We start from the raw sequence: 20,396 nt of genomic DNA on the forward strand, positions 1-20,396 counted from the left end.
GGTAACAGCGGTTGGAGTGACAAGTTACTGCCTTGACTCTGATCTTTCTGGAATAAGTGACTATTAGTTAGTCCAACAGTGACTTATGAGGATTTCCTTTCCTGGTCTAATTCGTGCAACCTATTTCAATATCTTCCGGTAATTTGTGAATGACAGAAAGAGAGCGATTGACTGCTACTGCATGTGGTGTGGCCATTAACTTGTACAATTCATGTTTGTCTCTTGCCTTCTTTTGTTTTCCATGCAGTACATCTGTATTCACACCTAGACCAGACCTAGGATGCAGGGATTCCCGGCAGGGTTTTGTTATTTTGTCCCCTTCCCTTTTCCCCGGGGTGCTATCTTCCATAGCTGTGTTTGAACATACTCTGGGGAGCAGTGCCCTGGCAAGGAGGGAGGCTTCTCTGCACAACATCGTCCCCGCTGGCTGCTAGGCAGAGGTTAGTGGCGAATTTACTCCATCTTGTGCTGCTGACAACCTGACACTGTGTCCTTTCTGACTGGCTGTCATTTTGTGACGGTTCGGCAGATGTTATACATGCTCGACTTCTACCAGTATTTTCAGTCCTCCAGATGTTACTTTGTTTAATTGCTTCCATATCAGCGGTGCCAATGGGTCAAATCCTCTATACAAGTCTTTAGTGTGTGCCCTAATGCTGGCGACAGGTTATCAACAGTTCTTCCAGCTGCGCTCAAGTGGTCAGAGATCACTTCAGGAGAAGGGTCTCTCACTGAGGAGACAACCTGGCCATTCTCCAGGGACGAATCTTAACATGCAGCTAGGATATCCTTGGCTTTGGTACCAGCCCTAGTGACAGACCATTCTATGGCATCTATTGTAGGATGCCGTTATCCTAACTCCTGTTCCTATTGCATACTTCTTGCAAGGCTGTTGGGACACGTGGTGACGGTTGCAGTGCGGTGTAATCTTAGCCCGACTATGAAACAGGCCAAGCCTATGCTAACAAGCTGTGCTCGCACCTAACTGGATGTGGGCGGCATGCATGCATCAGCCTTGAGACCGTACCCCCGTTCGAAACACTCAAGGATCTCCTGCCTAATTATCTGCCCATTAGGGCATTGGCTGTGAGAAGGTAGCAGTTGCCCTCTTAATTCTACACAGAAACGTCTGCACTGCATCCTACTGGGAAGAGCAACGCACCATGGAGATTGAAGAGAACAGCTCTTACCTACGCCTATGTCTAAAGCTCTGCTGCATGTGTCGCTGCCTAGCAATTTATACCTCAGATATGTTTATTTTTTTTAGTTTATTTTGGATTGTTTCAATTTAGCACATTCGATTACATCACTGCACTGCCAGACCTGTGTTTGAAGTAATGGTCCACACACATGCTCTGCTCTGGTGATTTCATTAATGACTCAAGAGGCAAGTCAGTTGTTTTGTGCCTTGATTTTTATGGATTGAGCAACAGAAGGATCTATTAAACAATGTACATAAGAAATATTTGTACAGCTTGCTTCCTGAACTGAATTATTTCAAGGTATTCTGGAATGTGGTATCATGTAAAAAGAGGCTCAGTCAAGTAAGGCAATCGCCTGTGGTCATATAGTTTTGTGTGCATGGGAGGCTGGGAGTGAAACCAGATTTGTATATTACACATTGTGCATTTCAGTCGCTCGACGGGTATCTCCTTTCCCCCTTTTGCTCTGATGATAAGGATTCAAGATTTGATTTGATTAATAAACTTGTATAGCACACGTATGCCCAAGGGCATCTTGGTGCTAGAGTTGGCAGGACCGGGGGATGCTGATATGGGATTCAGGCATAATCAGTTGCAGAATAGCCAAGTTTTCAATGCTCTTCTAAAGGACATGAGCGAAGTGCTGCTCTTTAAAAAAATTGGCAGGAGGTTCCAAGTTTTAGCTGTCCCTAGTAGGAAACTTTCCCCCCCCCCCCACCGTACCTGCTTGAACTTGGGTATTTGTAGCAGTTTTGAGTGAGATGATCTTAAATTTCTGGCTGGCACAGATCATTTCAAGTGCGTCCTCAGATACTGTGGCCCTTTACCATGTAGAGCTTTATAGGCTAAGCATTGTGATTTGAATGTAATTCTTTTGTTCACTGGAAGCCAGTGGAGGGCTCTCAATCTGTGGGAGACTGGCTCATATTTGGGGATATTCAGTATTAATCTGCCTGGAGCATTCTGCAATCGCTGCAGTTTTAGTAGATACTGGGATTGTATCCCCAAACATAGGGCATTGCCATAGTCCAGTCTGGAGAGGGCCAAGGTTGTAACAAGTGTTTTTAATGCATCGGGGGGAATGATTGGGCGGATTTTCCTGATTGTCTTTAAAACACCCCAAAAAGTGGAGGAAAGCTTATTGATCTGACTATCAAATGTCAATTTGTCATCAAAGACAACACCTAGGTTCTTAACCTTAGGGACTGGGATTGGGCATTCGCCCAGATTGGCAGGCCACCATCTAGAAGACCAAAAGGAAGAATTGGATCCTAGTAACATGACTTCAGTTTTTTTCACCATTCAGTTTCAGGCAGTTGGCCTGCATCCATGTGTTTATCTGAGACATGCAGTCGTTAAACCGATCCGCTGTCTCCTCCACGTTATTTGAAACTGATACAACCACCTGGGTGTCATCACCGTCGGAAATCAACGAAAACCCACACTGCCTGACGATCGAGGCCAGAGGAGCCACATAAATATTAAAAAGTTTGGGGCTCAATGAGGAGTTTGAAAGATTTGGACGCTGAGTCACCCAGTTCTACTGAGAAAGTTCTATCCGTTAGGTAGGATGACAGTAGATTAAGGGCTGTGTCTTGAATCCCCAGCTCCGCTAGTCTGCCAGTTAATATTTCGTGGTTAACTGTGTTGAAGGCTGCCGACAGATCTAATAAAATCAAGGCAGCCTTCCCCCCTGCATCCAGTGTTCTCCTAAGTTCCTCTACCGCCATGACCAGAGCAGTCTCTGTTCCGTGACCCTCCCTGAAACCATATTGTGAATGGTCCAGGAGGTCTCCAGCGGAAATAAAAGTTGCAAGCTGTGTGTTAAGCAATTTCTCCAGAACCTTAGACGGGAAAGGAATCCTAGAAATCGGACGGTAGCTACTGGGCTCCTTAAGGTCAAGGTTCGATTTTTTTAAGAGAGGCAGGACTGAGGCTGTTTTCCACACATCAGGGAAACGGCCTGACTGAATTATCTCCGTGAACACTAAACGTAATTGTTCACTTAGTATTTCTGGGAACAAATGGAAAACTTTAGGGGGACAAGGATCAAATGGGGCTCCTGACTTAGTTGTCTTCACCACTTGAATAATCTGTTCCACCAAGAGAGAAGAAAAGGAGAAACCTGTACCAGATGTGCGGGTATCCGACCCTGACTTAGTAATCTTAGAGGAGTGAGTGCTTTCTTTGAAGGTTTTGTATACTGTGTCAACTTTATCTATGGAAAACTGTCCCAGAGTGTTGCAAAATTCCGGGCAACTAGCCGCCCGAGATTTGGCTGGTAGCTTGGCTAGTTTTTTTGCTGTAGCAAAAAGCTCCCTACAGGAGTTCTTAGCCTCCAGGATTTTTGTTGTAAAATATTAACTTTTTTCCTCTATCACCAGTTTCTTGTATTCTGACAGTGTTTGTGTATATTTGGTTGTCCTAGCCTGATCGTAATTTACTCTCCACTTTCATTATGACCTTCTGCATGCTTGTTTTTGTGCTCTAAGTTTGTCCGAAAACCAAGGTTCAGAGGGCTTTTTCCTTCTGGAAATGAAACTCTTTTTAGGGGCTACAGCATCTACCGCTGTTTTAACCCATGTGGTTAATCTATGAACAACTGCGTTGGTATCTGATAAGAGGATCGGTTTAGTTTTGAGTAATAAAGCTTGTAGGTAGGGGGTATTGATATTAGCCCAATCTTGATGGGTGACCAAGATGGGTGTGTTTGTTGATGTTGGTTGGTGCATATCTGCACTTACAGTGAGTATTATAGCTCTGTGGTACGACCAAGGGACGGGCATTACCTCTACAATTTTGAGGTAAAGATTCCATCTAGGGTGTGTCCGGCGACATGTGTCTCCTGCTTAGCTATCTGTCCCAGCGAGAAGCCCGCCATTGCACCGACGAGTGTGGCAGTGTTGTGGTCTGCTGAGTTTTCTAAGTGATAATTAAAATCTCCTAATATTGTAAAATCAGAACAGTTTATACTGGATTCCAGGAAGGGACTGATTCTGTCCAAAGGAGGGAACCGTGCCCTCGGAGGCCTATAAAGGAGAAGGCCTTTTAGTGTGTAGTTATTGAGTAATATCGGGAAAAATAGTGTTTCACAATCAGGGGAGCTGCCAAATGAGGATCTAACCACTGGCAGCTCCTCTCTGGAGATGATCGCTCGCCCCTCCCCCGGCTTGAGTATTCTATCAGCTCTAGTGATAGTAAACCCTGCGGGGAGTGCTAGTGCAAGCTCTGGGTCTGAGGCTGCATCTGCCCATGTCTCTGTCATGAAAGCCAGATCGAGCTTATGTATTTCTATCATTTCTGCAATTTTCGTATTATGTTTTACTAATGAGCGTGCGTTGATTGAAATAGCTTTAATGCCCTTGGTGGTAAACGTGTGTGCTGAGAGCCAAGTCAGTTGTCTTGTTCCTCCTGATATGGCCTTTCTTGTTGTTTTAGAAGGAAAAACATTATTGTCTATTAAACTGTTAGACCTGTCAGCCCTTTGGGTGGTCCCTCCTCATCATTATTTATTTTGTCCCACTTTTGCCTCAAACCCTGTTAGTATTTTTCCTTTTTGGGAACCACCAGACTTTTTCGTATTGATGCAGATTCAGGGAGCCATTTTATCTACCCCTGGAACTTCTGTCTGAGGGCCTGGAGCACAAAATGGTGGCCACCCATTGTCACCTGTGACATCACTGGAACCTACTAGAACCTTCTGCAACATTCTGGAACCCTGTGACAGTTGGAGGCGGTTTGGAATGTTGGGAAGCTAAGCCAGAGTTGACAGTTGGAGCTGGCAGTTGGCACCTGACTGGTGAAGAGAGAGGAGCAGAAACCTGAAGGAGGAAGGAGTGAGGCAGCAGGGGTGGAAACTTGTGCCTGGAGTGGGGTCCATAAACCCACCCTTGATACTAGTCCCTACTGACTGAGCCCAGCCTGGAGCCCTGTGTGGGAGAAAGCAAGAAAAACCATCTTAAGGACCTGGACAGCAGGAACAGGCCTTAAAAGTAAAGAACAGCAAGTACCTGACCTGGTTACTGGTAACTACCTGAAGTCCGACGTCGAGAAGCCTAGAGACCTGGAGCCCGAGGTGGAGAAGCGGCGCTGACTGGAAAGCAGACGTCGTACCCGGAGCCGCCAGAGGTCGGGAGAGGGCGCCGACGGAGGTTTTGGAGAGTACCAGAGGTCGTGGAGGAAGACACCTGAGGTCGAGTGTGCGGCGTCGACGGGGGAGTGAAGTCCGCCCTCCGGAGTCGCCGGAGACCGAGGTGAAGTGTGCCGGAGGTCGGGAGTGGAGATCGCACTCCGGAGTCGCCGGAACCTGAAGAGAATCGTGCCGGAGGTCGGGAGTGGAGGTCGCACTCCGGAGTCGCCGGAACCTGAGGAAAGGAGCACCGGAGGTCGGGAGTGGAGATCGCACTCCGGAGCCATCGGAAGTCGACATCGAGCCAAGCCTGCCCGACGTCATCGAACAGGAGGTCGACATCGAGCCAAGGCCGCCGACATTGAACCGGAGCCGTCGGAAGTCGACATCGAGCCAAGACTGCCCGACGTCATCGAACCGGAGGTCGACATCGAGCCGAGGCCGCCGACATCGAACCGGAGCCACCTATCGACGTCGTCAAGAACTGACATTGCGCCGAGGCCGCCGACATCGAACCGGAACCGCCTCACGGCATCGACACGACTCCAGCGGCATCGGAGCTTCATAAAAAGGGCAGTAAGTGGAATAGAGGGCGCCTAAGGCCCTGTGGAGCCCTGAGAGACTATCCTAGGGGCTAGAGAGGTGCTGGAACCAGCTTGATTGTGCCAGGGGTGAGCTGAGACTAATACAGAGGGGTTGTGTAGTGTGGGAGAGCCAGATCTCTAGATTCCCCCTTGATCTACCTCAGTTTAGGCCTCAGCCTTGTCCAAGCCAGGGAGTATACCCCTCAGGCCATCCAAATCTCTACAAGTTGGGATTGGGTCAAATCATCCCATAGTACCTCAGGAATGTGAACTGATTTACAAGTGTCACTGTTGGCTTTTATTATTTATTGAGAGCACTGTATCTATTGTATTTATCCTATTTATTGCCTCACAGTATTTATTGTTTCACAGTATTTATTGTCGCACAATATTTATGGTCTCGCAGTATTTATTGCCTCATAATATTTAATTGCCTGTTATGTAATGCACTTATATTTATGCCTTGATTATTTATGATCTACCTTATTTATTGAATCGTTAAGACAGTATTTATTTGACGTACCCTTCCACAGAAAAAGCCTTGTGTACTGTGATTGTATTATTATTTATTTAATCAGCAACTAAGAGAAAAGAAGATAAAGAGATATATTTTCAGTATAATTTTTAAGGTGTAGTGTCGTTTTTGGAACGGATGCACGCATGGTTAATGTGTGGGTATGTCGTATGCTTAACACGGTGCCTTCCTTACCGCTCGAGCCAAGCTACCACAGCGTGTCTGGGAGAACACCACCACCACCCTTCTGGTGTGGGAGTGGGTTTTTCTAACATGATTGGTGTTCAGCGGCGGGATTGAGCTGTGCCTACGTATACTCGACAATAACTGTGGGTAGTCCATAGGCCTACACCGGGAGTTTTCTCAAAGCGGCCTTCCTAATTGTGAGTTTTTGTTTTTCCAAATTTACTCTGGTGGTGGGAGGAGGTATTATTAAAGGTACCCCCCCCGCATTGCTTCTGCAAATACCTGTCTTCTGTTCTGAGTGGGCAAAATGGAATTTGTCTTAGAAAATGTGGAAAATTACACTGTGGCCCAACTCAGGGAGTTTTGTCAGCGGGAGGGGGTGTATTGTCCCCCAGGAGCAAAGAAGGGTGCACTCCAAACCAGCTTAAGGGCTTGGGGGGAGGCACGACGAGAAAGCAAGGCTGAGGAGGAGGACAGGGATAGAGAGCCCGACAGTGAGGGAGCTGGTTTGTACCAACCTGAGGTGGGGAACCTGTTAGCGGGGCCCAGGACACTTTCCAGGAAGGGCAGCAGTGCCTCTAGCGGTGGCTTGTCTGAAGTGGAGTTAACAGACCGGAGGGAGAAAAGACAGCTCACATGGGACTTAGCAAGGCTGGAGAAAGAGAAGGAGGAACAGAGGATGGCTCATGAGTTAAGGCTGAAAGAGATAGATCTTCAGATCCTAAGAGTCAGGGCACACCCTGTTCCTAATGGTGGCAGCGAAGAAAGAGAGTTCACTAGGGAACCCAAACCCTACTTGCCGAAGGACATAGTAGCTAGCTATGGGGCGGGTGACGATATCGCCAAGTGGCTAGCGGCCTATGAGGTCTCGTTAAGGGCCCATGGGGTTCCAGAGAAGTACTGGGGAGCGGGACTGTACAAGTACATGCCTCCAGCTGGTAGGGATGCATTATTGGCCCTCGAGGAGGATGAGCAGACCCACTACCCCACCATGAAACTGGCGCTCATAAGAAAGTTTGGACTAACACCCGAAAAGTACAGACAGAAGTTCCGGGGTAGTCACAAACTGGGCACACAGAATTGGGTGGACTTCCTGGACTATGCAAAGAAGGCACTAGAGGGTTGGATTCAGGGCAGTGAAGTGAGGAACTACGAGGGGTTGTTTGATTTAGTACTGATGGAACACCTGCTCGAGAAATGTTTCCCTGAACTGCGTCAACACCTGGTGGATAGCAAGCTGACCAGTCCCCGGAAGCTTGCTGAGGAGGTGGACATTTGGGCTAGTACCCGGGTGTCCACAAGGGGGACTGGAGGGGATACTCCAAAGGCCGGACAGGGCGCCCCCCAGAAGAAAGAGGGAGGGGAAAAGAAAAAGGAGTTCTCCAAAGACCCCCAAAATAATTTCCAAGGAAAGGGAACAGGATTCACCCCTAGGGCTAACCCACCCAGAAACCCTAATCCTGGCCAGAGTCAGCAGCCAAGGGTTGTCCATTGCTTCGAGTGCGGTGGCGTTGGACACTATAAGGGAGATGCGAAGTGCCCGAAACGACCACCCCCTCCCATTGGAGGAAAGACCCCCGGAGTAGCTAGTGCAGTGCTCGGGGAGGAGATGCCCTTAATTAAGGGAAGGGAGTGGGCGGGTGTCACTTTAGTGTCCCTGGGAGAACGGGAGATGGTTCCTAAGTTCCAGGTGCCCGCAAATACCGTAAAGTATGGGCAGTGGGTCACCATCAACGGCCAAAGAGGGGAGGCTCTGAGAGACACAGGAGCCAATATGACTATGGTACGTAGCCAACTGGTGTCTCCAGAGCAGGTAATTCCCGATGTACTCCACCCAGCCGCAATGGCTGACGGCAGAACAGGCCACTATCCAGTGGCCGAGGTTCCCTTTGAATGGGAGGGGGTTGCAGGTTCACTTCGAGTTGCCGTAAGCCCTGCCGTGCCAGTTGATTGTCTGCTGGTGAATGACATGGAGCACAATGCTTGGAAGGAGGTGGAATACCGGACTCATACTGAGATGCTGGGTACACCTGATTGGGCCTGTGTTAGCACAAGGTCCGAGACTACCCGGAGAGGGAGTTCGTTTCGGCTGGAGCCTGGAACAAAGGCCCAGCCAGCTGCCAGTCAAGGGAAGAACCGAGGACAGGAGGAACCTGCCTCGGCATCCACACCCCGTAGGACGGATAGGCCACCGGAGGTGGTGGACCAGGAGTCTGCGGTGGGGGATGTTACCAAACTGGAGGACCTACCCATCCCGGCCGAGTGGCACGTGGAGGGAGGCCCGTCCAGGGAGGAATTCTGCCAGGGCCAGAGGGAGTGCCCTACCCTTGAGGGGCTGAGGCATCAGGCCAAAGCCCAGGCAGCAGGGAACGTTGAAGGGAACTACAGTGTTTACTGGGAGGATGGCCTCCTCTACAGTGAACCCAAGGCACCCCTACATGGATCGTCACGAGCCTTGGTAGTCCCTCAACGTTATCGAGCCTTCCTTCAGGAGTTGGCTCAGGAGAATCCCAAGTTGTTGAGGTGGTCTATCTCCCTACAGGGAATGGACTTTCAGGTGGAACATCGGCCTGGAGTGGACCACGCCAATGCAGACGGTCTCTCAAGGTATTTCCGCCTTAGTGATGAGAACTCCCAATGGGTTGGGTAGCTCTCCCCACTTTCAGCTGGGGGGGACGAGTGTTAGACCTGTCAGCCCTTTGGGTGGTCCCTCCTCATCATTATTTATTTTGTCCCACTTTTGCCTCAAACCCTGTTAGTATTTTTCCTTTTTGGGAACCACCAGACTTTTTCGTATTGATGCAGATTCAGGGAGCCATTTTATCTACCCCTGGAACTTCTGTCTGAGGGCCTGGAGCACAAAATGGTGGCCACCCATTGTTACCTGTGACATCACTGGAACCTACTAGAACCTTCTGCAACATTCTGGAACCCTGTGACAGTTGGAGGCGGTTTGGAATGTTGGGAAGCTAAGCCAGAGTTGACAGTTGGAGCTGGCAGTTGGCACCTGACTGGTGAAGAGAGAGGAGCAGAAACCTGAAGGAGGAAGGAGTGAGGCAGCAGGGGTGGAAACTTGTGCCTGGAGTGGGGTCCATAAACCCACCCTTGATACTAGTCCCTACTGACTGAGCCCAGCCTGGAGCCCTGTGTGGGAGAAAGCAAGAAAAACCATCTTAAGGACCTGGACAGCAGGAACAGGCCTTAAAAGTAAAGAACAGCAAGTACCTGACCTGGTTACTGGTAACTACCTGAAGTCCGACGTCGAGAAGCCTAGAGACCTGGAGCCCGAGGTGGAGAAGCGGCGCTGACTGGAAAGCAGACGTCGTACCCGGAGCCGCCAGAGGTCGAGAGAGGGCGCCGACGGAGGTCGTGGAGAGTACCAGAGGTCGTGGAGGAAGACACCTGAGGTCGAGTGTGCGGCGTCGACGGGGGAGTGAAGTCCGCCCTCCGGAGTCGCCGGAGACCGAGGTGAAGTGTGCCGGAGGTCGGGAGTGGAGATCGCACTCCGGAGTCGCCGGAACCTGAAGAGAATCGTGCCGGAGGTCGGGAGTGGAGGTCGCACTCCGGAGTCGCCGGAACCTGAGGAAAGGAGCACCAGAGGTCGGGAGTGGAGATCGCACTCCGGAGCCATCGGAAGTCGACATCGAGCCAAGCCTGCCCGGCGTCATCGAACAGGAGGTCGACATCGAGCCGAGGCCGCCGACATCGAACCGGAGCCGTCGGAAGTCGACATCGTGCCAAGACTGCCCGACGTCATCGAACCGGAGGTCGACATCGAGCCGAGGCGGCCGACATCGAACCGGAGCCGCCTATCGACGTCGTCAAGAACTGACATCGCGCCGAGGCTGCCGACATCGAACCGGAACCGCCTCACGGCGTCGACACGACTCCAGCGGCGTCGGAGCTTCATAAAAAGGGCAGTAAGTGGAATAGAGGGCGCCTAAGGCCCTGTGGAGCCCTGAGAGACTATCCTAGGGGCTAGAGAGGTGCTGGAACCAGCTTGATTGTGCCAGGGGTGAGCTGAGACTAATACAGAGGGGTTGTGTAGTGTGGGAGAGCCAGATCTCTAGATTCCCCCTTGATCTACCTCAGTTTAGGCCTCAGCCTTGTCCAAGCCAGGGAGTATACCCCTCAGGCCATCCAAATCTCTACAAGTTGGGATTGGGTCAAATCATCCCATAGTACCTCAGGAATGTGAACTGATTTACAAGTGTCACTGTTGGCTTTTATTATTTATTGAGAGCACTGTATCTATTGTATTTATCCTATTTATTGCCTCACAGTATTTATTGTTTCACAGTATTTATTGTCGCACAATATTTATGGTCTCGCAGTATTTATTGCCTCATAATATTTAATTGCCTGTTATGTAATGCACTTATATTTATGCCTTGATTATTTATGATCTACCTTATTTATTGAATCGTTAAGACAGTATTTATTTGACGTACCCTTCCACAGAAAAAGCCTTGTGTACTGTGATTGTATTATTATTTATTTAATCAGCAACTAAGAGAAAAGAAGATAAAGAGATATATTTTCAGTATAATTTTTAAGGTGTAGTGTCGTTTTTGGAACGGATGCACGCATGGTTAATGTGTGGGTATGTCGTATGCTTAACACGGTGCCTTCCTTACCGCTCGAGCCAAGCTACCACAGCGTGTCTGGGAGAACACCACCACCACCCTTCCGGTGTGGGAGTGGGTTTTTCTAACATAAACCATATCAAAAATATGTTCTTGTACTGTGTGAACCCTGAACTGAAACATTTCAAGGTGCTCCCATATGTGATTATCATGGAAAAGGAGGCACGATGAAGGAAAATTAATTGTGCAGGGATACACAAACTGGGCACGCAGCAAATCTGGGACTGAAAACAGGTTCTTTAGGTTGGGCCCCGACACTAGCTTTTGCCCTGGGCCTCACCGAAAATATTGGAGTGGCCTTGTGCCCAGTTATTTAGTGCCAGGATGACTTATTGAGTTCCATAGTATGTGAGCTTTATTACATTCATTATTACTATTGGCATTCCTTATTACTATTGGCAACCCAGTGAGTGAATTAAATCAGACTCACCTTAATGTAATCTACAGCTAGAAAAAAAGAAAACTCCATTTTAATCTGAGAAATTTTGGGTGCAGTCTAAATAAAGGCACCACCCCATCAAAGTCTAGGTCTACATTATTTAGGGGGTACAGAAAGCACATGGATTACATTTTCCAAACACTTGTAGTCCCCATATCAAGGACTTGCCTTAAAAGAGTTCAATATCGATCTATATGAATATTGCATACACCTCACTGTCTACTGCTATATCGCCATGGTAAGGATATATTTTCTTATCTTAACTCCATGTCTACTTACCTTGATAATATATATTTACTATTCTGAAATCCACATCTACCTAACTTGACAGTGTCATAGTGCCCAATGAAGTGAATGCAATATTTTTTTATATCATATAGTAACCAGTGTTAGACCTGAAATCCTTGGTTTAATATTCCCCCAAATGTTTTGCGTTCACCCCTCCTGGTTTGCTGAATTAATTTTTGTTGGCTGTAGGACTTTGTGCACTTTACCACTGCTAACCAGCTCTCTCCCTAAAACATGATAAAATTGTCCTACTCCTGACTGGCATATTTAATTTCTTTGTATGTCATTAGTATATGGAATTCCATGAACCCAGGGCGGCCCTTAAGTTAAATGTTACTGGTGGGCCTGCAGCCCTCATTGTGCCACCGACTAAAGTAGCACTTTAAAACATGCCTCAGGCCTTCCATTGCAGCCTGTAGTGCAGTTTTCAATTGTCATTTCAATCTAGCAAAATTAACATGTTTCCAGGCCGAAACCTTCATTTTTATACTTATAAGTAAGCCCTAAATTAGGCCCTAAAATCACATAGGGTAGGGTCCATAGTATTTAAAGAGTAGGACATGTGCATTTAAGTTTTACATGTCCTGATAGAGAAAAACTCCTAAAGTTGTTTTCCACTACTATAAGGAGCCCTCTCCCATTGACTAACACTGGGTTACCTTATTACATTTAATAAGTGCTAACTTTGGATTGGGAATAGATAGAGATATGGTGTTTCGACTAAAAATAATTGTAATTTAAAATCCTCTTTAATAGCGCAGCTGGATTTGAAGTCACAATTCTGAAAAGGCAACTTTTAGAAAGTTGCCATGTTCTTGTCCTAATCATTCATGCGTTCTGCCAGTGTCCTGTAGAAGACTCAGAAGAAGGAATGCCCTGTTGCTGAAAAAGACTGCCTTGCTGCCCTGCTGTCTGAAGGAGCAGCACTGCCCCTCAAAACGAGGAGCACCGGAGCGACTTTAAGAGCTAGGTGGCTGGACTCCTGTGTGTGGAATGGGCACTTATCAAGCACCTTATGCCTTGACCCCTGCTACTGGATTCTGCTGGAGTGAGTCCTAACTGACAATTTGGTGCACTCCAGGTCCTGGACCCTTGAACATTGTGTTGGTGGTACTTCTCCTGCCTGGCCCTAAAAGTTGAGACTTAGAAAATTTTCCATGAGAAACTACCTGGAGAACTGCCAGAAGGCCGGGACCTACCTGCCACCCAATTTGCCCAAGGTTTATTGTTGGTCTGCCTCACTTAGCCGTAGCTCCTGCTACCTTCTTCTCCACAGCAGCAAATCCTCTTCAGCGGAAGAATATGATTTCCAAAAAGTAGTCTAAGGCTGAAGGTAAAAATCTTCCCGGGGCTTGATGTCGACTGGCTCCCCATCGATGATGACGACAACCATCTTGGCATGTAAATTATTTTCCTGCTCGGAGCTTATCTCGTCCTCATTGACGGCTTCACCTGGATTTCATCCAGTGGCTTCTCAGCGTCATCAACTCCTCCTCAGACATAGCCTGCTGATTTGCTTCGCTGAAAAATACCCTCTCCAAGAATTTTTCTAGATTTTTTTCTAAGTCAAAAGGTAAGTCCAGACTGGGCCCGATCCACCCCTTGTAACCGCCCTGAGCTCCATCGCATACTTTTGAGCTGGTCTCGTGCGACAGATACCTGCGGTTAGCACTTTGATGTTTTAGGCTCTAGATTCGACTAAAAATATTTAACATTCAGAACTCTGGTTCTATTGTTTGGATTTAATTTGTTTTAGTGTCATTTTATGGATTACTCTATTTTTCTAAATTGGTTTGGGATTTTTCCTGTTTTGTATTTTCACTCTTTTCCTGGTTGTGTGATGCATAAATACTTTACACAGTGCCTCTAAGTTAAGCCTCAATGCTTATGTGCCAAGGTACCAGACGGTTAAGCACAGGTTAATTTAGTGACTTTTGTGGTTCACCCTGACAAATGTTGTGTTTATTATTTGAACAGGGCTTCCACCCCTCTCAACAAATAACCCAATTCCTTATAAACCCCACTGCGCATATGCAGACAGAACTCACAACTAGACAAACTGTGTTGTGTTTTCTGAAAACTGAGATGATACAGTGATCTTATTTACTTAAATGTGCCAGAAAAAAAGGGAACATGACATACTATCATTAAATGGGTTTCTTTTTTTTTTAACTGCATTACATCAGCTATTAATAAAGCTCCATTAAATGTGTAAGGAAGAACTTACCATAGTTTGCTAGAAGAGCCATCCTCCCAGACCCACTGGCCTTCTTTTTGATTGTCTGAATATCCAATCCAAAATTTATCATATGAGTTTTTTGATCTGCTGTTAATAAACATCTGAATGTAAAATGAATTTGTTAGTGTGCGCTCACCGCCTTACATCCAAATGAAATGAAAATGCTGAATCCAAGAAAAGAGATCATGTATGCGTGCAGACAAACAAGTACACTCAGTATGCTCACTCCTCGTCTATTACAATTATTATACAATTGACCAAAAGATAGAAACCAAATCAGAATACCCACTCACCATGTTCTATCCTACAACAAGAGAGCCCATGACAACACAAACACTAACTTTTGTTCTATTGTCAATAAAATCCCAGAAATAGGAAAAGAATCACAATAACACACCCAAATCGCACACATCGTCAAACTAATAGTAGTATAACGCTCAATAAAAAAGGAGAACCGATAAAGCATATGGATCAATATTAGTCCTAATTTTAACTGTAGCAAGTGAGTCTTTCCATTACTAAACTAGTATCCTCTTAGGATCAGTATGATTAAGGTGCTACCATACAAGTAGCATGATTAAAGATGGGGGGTTTTGTTGATGAATTTATGTAGTCCTTTATAGCAACTTTTGGTACATTTTTTTTGCAAACCGTTTTTATTCAGGTTGAAAAGTACAGTGATTTATATGACTATATTTAACAGGCAGCCCCCGAGTACACCGTACAAGCAGGAGGAAGGTGCCACAATCTATGACAGTGTATCTGAGGGAGAAAACCTAACTGGTCAACAAAAAAAGGGTTGGGATGGGAAGGGAAGGGAGGTGGGGGCGGGGAGTTGTGGTTTCATAGCTCCTTTAGTGGATAGTTTCTGGTGGACACTTTTGGGGGGTGGGAGATCAAAATTGTGTGGTGAGGGGTTGGCCCAGATCAGTCTACTACAGTCTACTATGGAGATTGTCCTATTATCAGTGCACTTCGTTGGTGGGTGGGTTGTACGGGTAGGTCCGGACTTGAAGGGGGCTCCAACAAATGTAGGAGAGAGACCTCTGGGGGTCCTCCATTACCATGCATGGGGCATCCCCTCATGTGGTGAGTTGTGTAGGCGTGGAGAGCACGCCGGACCAAAAGGGCTGCAGTCTTGCGCAATTCTATAATATGTGGGTCAAGTGTGCTGGCATCTGTTGACATTGTGGCCTATTCGGAGAAAATGAGGGGAAAAGTACATAATTTTGCAGAGTCAGATAGGCTCTGTGGAGAACCTATATTTGTGTACATTTTAAAAAGAGAATTACATGGATTTTGTGAGGGGTTTTGCACCACTGTGGCTTGCCAATCCTTATCATTGAAGACTATGTGGAGTTCATCTTGCCAGTCAGACGTAAGTGTGTGTAAGGAGATTCCAGTGTGTCTCCGAACCCTTCCATACAGTCAGGACACTAGTCTCCTACCGAGCCCCATTGTGCGAAGAGTCTGTATTACCGCATGTGTGGGTGGTTCGCGTTGGATCGCCTGCGAAGCGTGGTGTATCACAAGCCAAGTTCTACCAAATGTGAGGACCTCACACGTAGGAATATCCCATGGGTTGTTCAGGGCTTCAAAAGGAGAAGGCTGTCCTCAAATAGGTTCCCCATGGTACACAGGAATGCAAGCTCCCAGCATGTTCAGTCTCCAGAAGAAATCCGCGCTGGTTGAGTTGGGAGAACCTCCGGTGAGATAGCCGGGGTATAAGGAGGTGCAGCATTTGTGTATATGAGTGCATTGTGCCAACAGATGCATGCTACCTCTACGAGTATACTGCACTTTGGGGGGGTCTTTAGTATACAGGAAAAGTGTTTTGTGTAGTGTCCAAGAATGTATCCGGTCTGTTGTGAGGCCTGTTTCGGCGAAATGATGGCCTGCTAACTAGAGTGAGGGCCATTGCATCTAAGCCATGTATTAATATGCTCGGAAGTCTCCTTAATCAGTGGGGAGGTAGAGATTGGTCAATGAAATCCACCTTCGCTTAGTGCCCCATATGAAGTTGCGCAGTATAATTTTGGGATTCCTGAAATTGTTTCCTGGAATGATCGCTGGGAGATTAACAAAACAATAAAGCAAATGTGGTAGGACCCCTATTTTAGAAAAGGCAATTTTCCCCATAACTGTTAGTGGGAGAGTGTTCCAGAAGGTGACCCGAGCCCGGGCAGCCTGGACCACAGTGCCCAGTTTTCTCTCCAATAAATCTTTTGGGATGTCGCAAATTCTAATGCTGAGGTATTTAAATTAGTCTGCTGCCCACTGAATAGGATCCACCCCAAATCTGAGTAGATGTGGGGGCCCTCTTTGTCATAGTGGAAAGAGGAACTTTTTTGTGGGATTAATCCTAAGGACAGACAGGGTGGAGAACTTGGCCATTAGCCAGGAAAGAGGCTTAAGATCGACTTAGGTGCAACAGAGAAATAGTAGCATGTCATCTGCATACAGGGAGACGTTGTCTGTTGTGTCTCCAAAGGATGTCTCCCAGAGTTTTTCCGTTGCCGGAAGTTTGATTGCTAAGGACTAGACCGCAAGGATCAACAGGGGAGGAGATAGAGGGCACCCCAGTCTCGTCCTGTGGCCATTGGATATGCCTCAGAGATATGACGTCTGGTCTTGACCCTTGCTGTGGGAGCGGAGTATAGCAGTTGGAGCCAATGTAGGACAATCCAGGTCTCCTTCACTTGGAAAGGATTCCCAGGCCGAATCCAGGAAGTGGCCACTTACGTAAAGGAACAGTAAGTGGTGCTAACAACTTCTCCAGGCCATCTGTGCCCAAGGGCCAGGACCTCTGCAGAATTTAGGTGTATTTCCTGAAAGAAGGCTATGTCTGCCGCCTGATGGACTAGGTGTGCTCAAATTTGATAATGTTTATTAGCACTGCCCATACAGCGCACATTCCAGGAGAAGAGCACATTTTCACCCTTCTCCCTGTGCTGGCCATAAGCATTATATAAGTTAGAGGGCGGTCCTTATACACCAGCAAAGGTGACCACAAATGTTTCTGCAAAGGGACCCTGGGAACAAGAATGGGGACTTCCTCTCATGCAGATCCACCACATGTGTAGACAACATCATGGCCAGTAACAACAAAACAGTTAACTGTCCAAATTTCAAACAGTTTTCAACTGAGGAGAACACAGTCATGAGGCAAAAGAGCAACAAGCAGTTAAGAAAGAGAATTCTTTCAGCTGTACAGAGTCAACCAATTACAAGGGGGGAGCCAGTCATCAGTCAGCCAGCAACATCCTTAAGAGGATATGGGTGCCACATGCAGGCAATTTTTGGAGGCCCTCCAGGGAGACCATGGTCAAACAGCAGACGAGTAATACAGAAGGCGAGCCTGCCCCAAAATAAAGGTGTATGGCAGTACTACACAATAGATAGGGGTGGGGGCCCCCATCCCCAGCAATCTAAGGGTGCTTTCTCTACACCAGGTTGTCAGTAGTCTTTAGGGTTACCAGGAGGTTAGGGGATTTGGGAGACTGTGGCACTGAACTTATTGTTGAGGATACGACTGCAGACTCCTGGCCAGATGATGAGTCAGGAGTAGATAAGCGAGGACCACAAAGTGTGGCTGCCATTTCGATGGCTGCCTGGCGTTCCACCTACGCTTGGGCCTGCGAGGGGAGGCACCAAGTGCCCACATCAGGGCCAGGACCTTTTCGGGAGGTTTAGGCGTTACTGCTACCTGCCACCAAACTCTCGGGTGATAGCAAGATCACAAGGGCTGTGTGTTTCACTAGCCAGGCCTGGGAGTGATTAGCATCCATGAAGAGAAACTTGTTTTCGCCAGATTTCACTTTCAAACAGATTGGAAATATCAACGCATTTTTCAATGACAATTCCCGGAGTCTCTTTTTGACTGCCAGGAAGGAGGCCCAGCTTTTTTGAACTGCCAAAGTGAAACCGGAAAAATCAATACCCTAGATGCCCCCATTACGATGGCGTGCTGTTCTCTAGCTTAGTGCAGTCCATGGTTCTGATCGCAATAGTTCAAGAGTTTGACCGCCATTGGTCTTGGAGGACCTCCAGGAGGGGGCAGTCTAGCAGGCACTCGTGCCCGTTCCACCACATACATGGCCGAAAGTCCAGCAGGAGCGACATCCGTTTGAAGCCATTGATGTACAATGTGGGATTGGATACCTCCGCTCCTTCTGACATTCCTATAATCCATAGCTTATTATGGGGCGATCGGCCTTCTATATCCTTGGCCTGGTCCTCCAAGACCCGAACCCTTTCTGTGAGTTCCAGTATGCGCGCTGATGCATCAGTGTATTGAGGGAAAAGTTTCTGTAACGCTTGTTTATTAAGTGCAACTCAGTCCTTCATTTTGTGATAAACCTCACTCAGTGGATTAATGTCTTTGGAGAGTGCATACATTTTGGATTTTAATGCAGTTCATGATTCTTAGACCACCAAAAGGATCTGTGGGGTCAGCGGGGAACGGACAATTTTGGTCTGGTCTTGAGGTCAGACAAAGTGCCGGGATAGTCAGGGGATGTCTGTGGCTAGCACATGTAGTCGTCGACATCTTTTTAGTGGATCGGAGGTGCCCCATCAGCATTCAGTATAGGCAGGCCCCACGATTTGTCATTGCAGTACTGTCGCTGTGGGAGCCAGGAGACAATGTCTAGATTTTGCTGATCCACTCGTCACTGTTCTGCTCTTGAGTACTATAGGTTTGTGGGCACTGTGTGTTTCTAGGTTTACTAGGGGAGGGGTCCGCAGGTGCAGCCTGCCATCAGCCTTCCTATGTAAGATTTTTACTCCAAATAGACTAGTAGAAATCTGACAAATTCTTATTCAATGACTTTCAAAAACATTCGACTAGCTGATTAACAAAATCAGAACAGTTTTTATATTATAGGGGTTGTATGAAAAAAAACGCCTTGAAAAACAACTTTGATCATTTGTTTTATATAATAGACCTATTATTGACGTACTGTTCTAATTTCAGGGCATTTTTATGTTCACTCATCCAGCTATTTTCAGCCGGTGGATTATATGACTAGAAAAACAGATTGCATTTCCATGAGTGGTATTGCTGGGTCAATTTTGTCACATGCTAATACCAAGCTGGATTCATGCACCTAAAACCTGTTATTGTACGGCAGGGGGTTTAGGTGCAATCTGCAAGTCGTGTTGTAATTGAATTCCTGGGGTTGTTTTGCCCTAGAAATTGCACCTAGACAGATTGCTTTTTCTTCACCTGAAAGATTGTTGTAAAGTAGTAACAGTCACAAGACAGGACTCACCAGTTCATGTAGAATAGTTCCATGTAAGCTTCAATGGGAAGAAGTATATATGATGGAAGTAAGTCCATAGGACACGCTACCAGGAGCAAGAACTTCTCTATTCAGTCTACTGATGCCAAGTAACTCATACAGCTAATATTCAACACCAACCATTCCATTGACGCATTATCACTCAGGCATCCAACATTCCACACTTACCATTCCATTCACGCATTATCACTCAGGCAGCCAATATTCCACACTTACCATTCCATTCACTCATTATCACTCAGGCAGCCAGCATTCCACACTTACCATTCCATTCACGCATTATCACTCAGGCAGCCAGTATTCCACACTTATCATTCCATTCACGTATTATCACTCAGGCAGCCAGCATTCCACACTTACCATTCCATTCACGCATTATTACCAGGCAGCCAACATTCAACACTTACCATTCCATTCATGCATTATCACCCAGGCAGCCAGCATTCCACACTTATCATTCCATTCAAGCATTATCACTCAGGCAGCCAACATTCCACACTTATCATTCCATTCACGCATTATCACTCAGGCAGCCAACATTCTACACTTACCATTCCATTCACGCATTATCACTCATGCAGACTGAACAGTGATCTAAAACGTAGGGTATAGATTTAACATATAACCTTTCCATAAAGGTACAGCAAAGAGCCTGATGTAACACAGAGTTAGCTTTATCATTAAGTAGTGAGTGTTGAGAAAAGAGCAAGAAAATCATGTTGGAGAAAAAACACATGCTGTGAAGGCAAGACTTTGAGGAGACTTTGAGAAGAAAAGCATTTTGTTTGCACCCATGTATATTTCAAACACTAGATCCACACTTTGCAAGATAATGATGCTCTAACAATATACTACTCACTGGACTG

The 20,396-nt window shown here is 46.8% G+C and overlaps 1 protein-coding gene across 1 annotated transcript in view; it reads right to left on the reverse strand.

Moving 5' to 3' along the window:
* The window catches only part of LOC146772510 (uncharacterized), a 41,718-nt gene that overhangs the window by 8,943 nt on the left and 12,379 nt on the right, over positions 1–20,396 (reverse strand). The window contains exon 5 of the mRNA XM_085638017.1: positions 14,216–14,328. Coding sequence (XP_085494143.1) covers positions 14,216–14,328 — 113 coding nt within the window. The remainder of the gene's footprint in view (positions 1–14,215; positions 14,329–20,396) is intronic.

This window comes from Triturus cristatus, chromosome 12 (genome assembly GCF_964204655.1).
Source record: "Triturus cristatus chromosome 12, aTriCri1.1, whole genome shotgun sequence".
NCBI classification, from domain to species: Eukaryota; Metazoa; Chordata; class Amphibia; order Caudata; family Salamandridae; genus Triturus; species Triturus cristatus.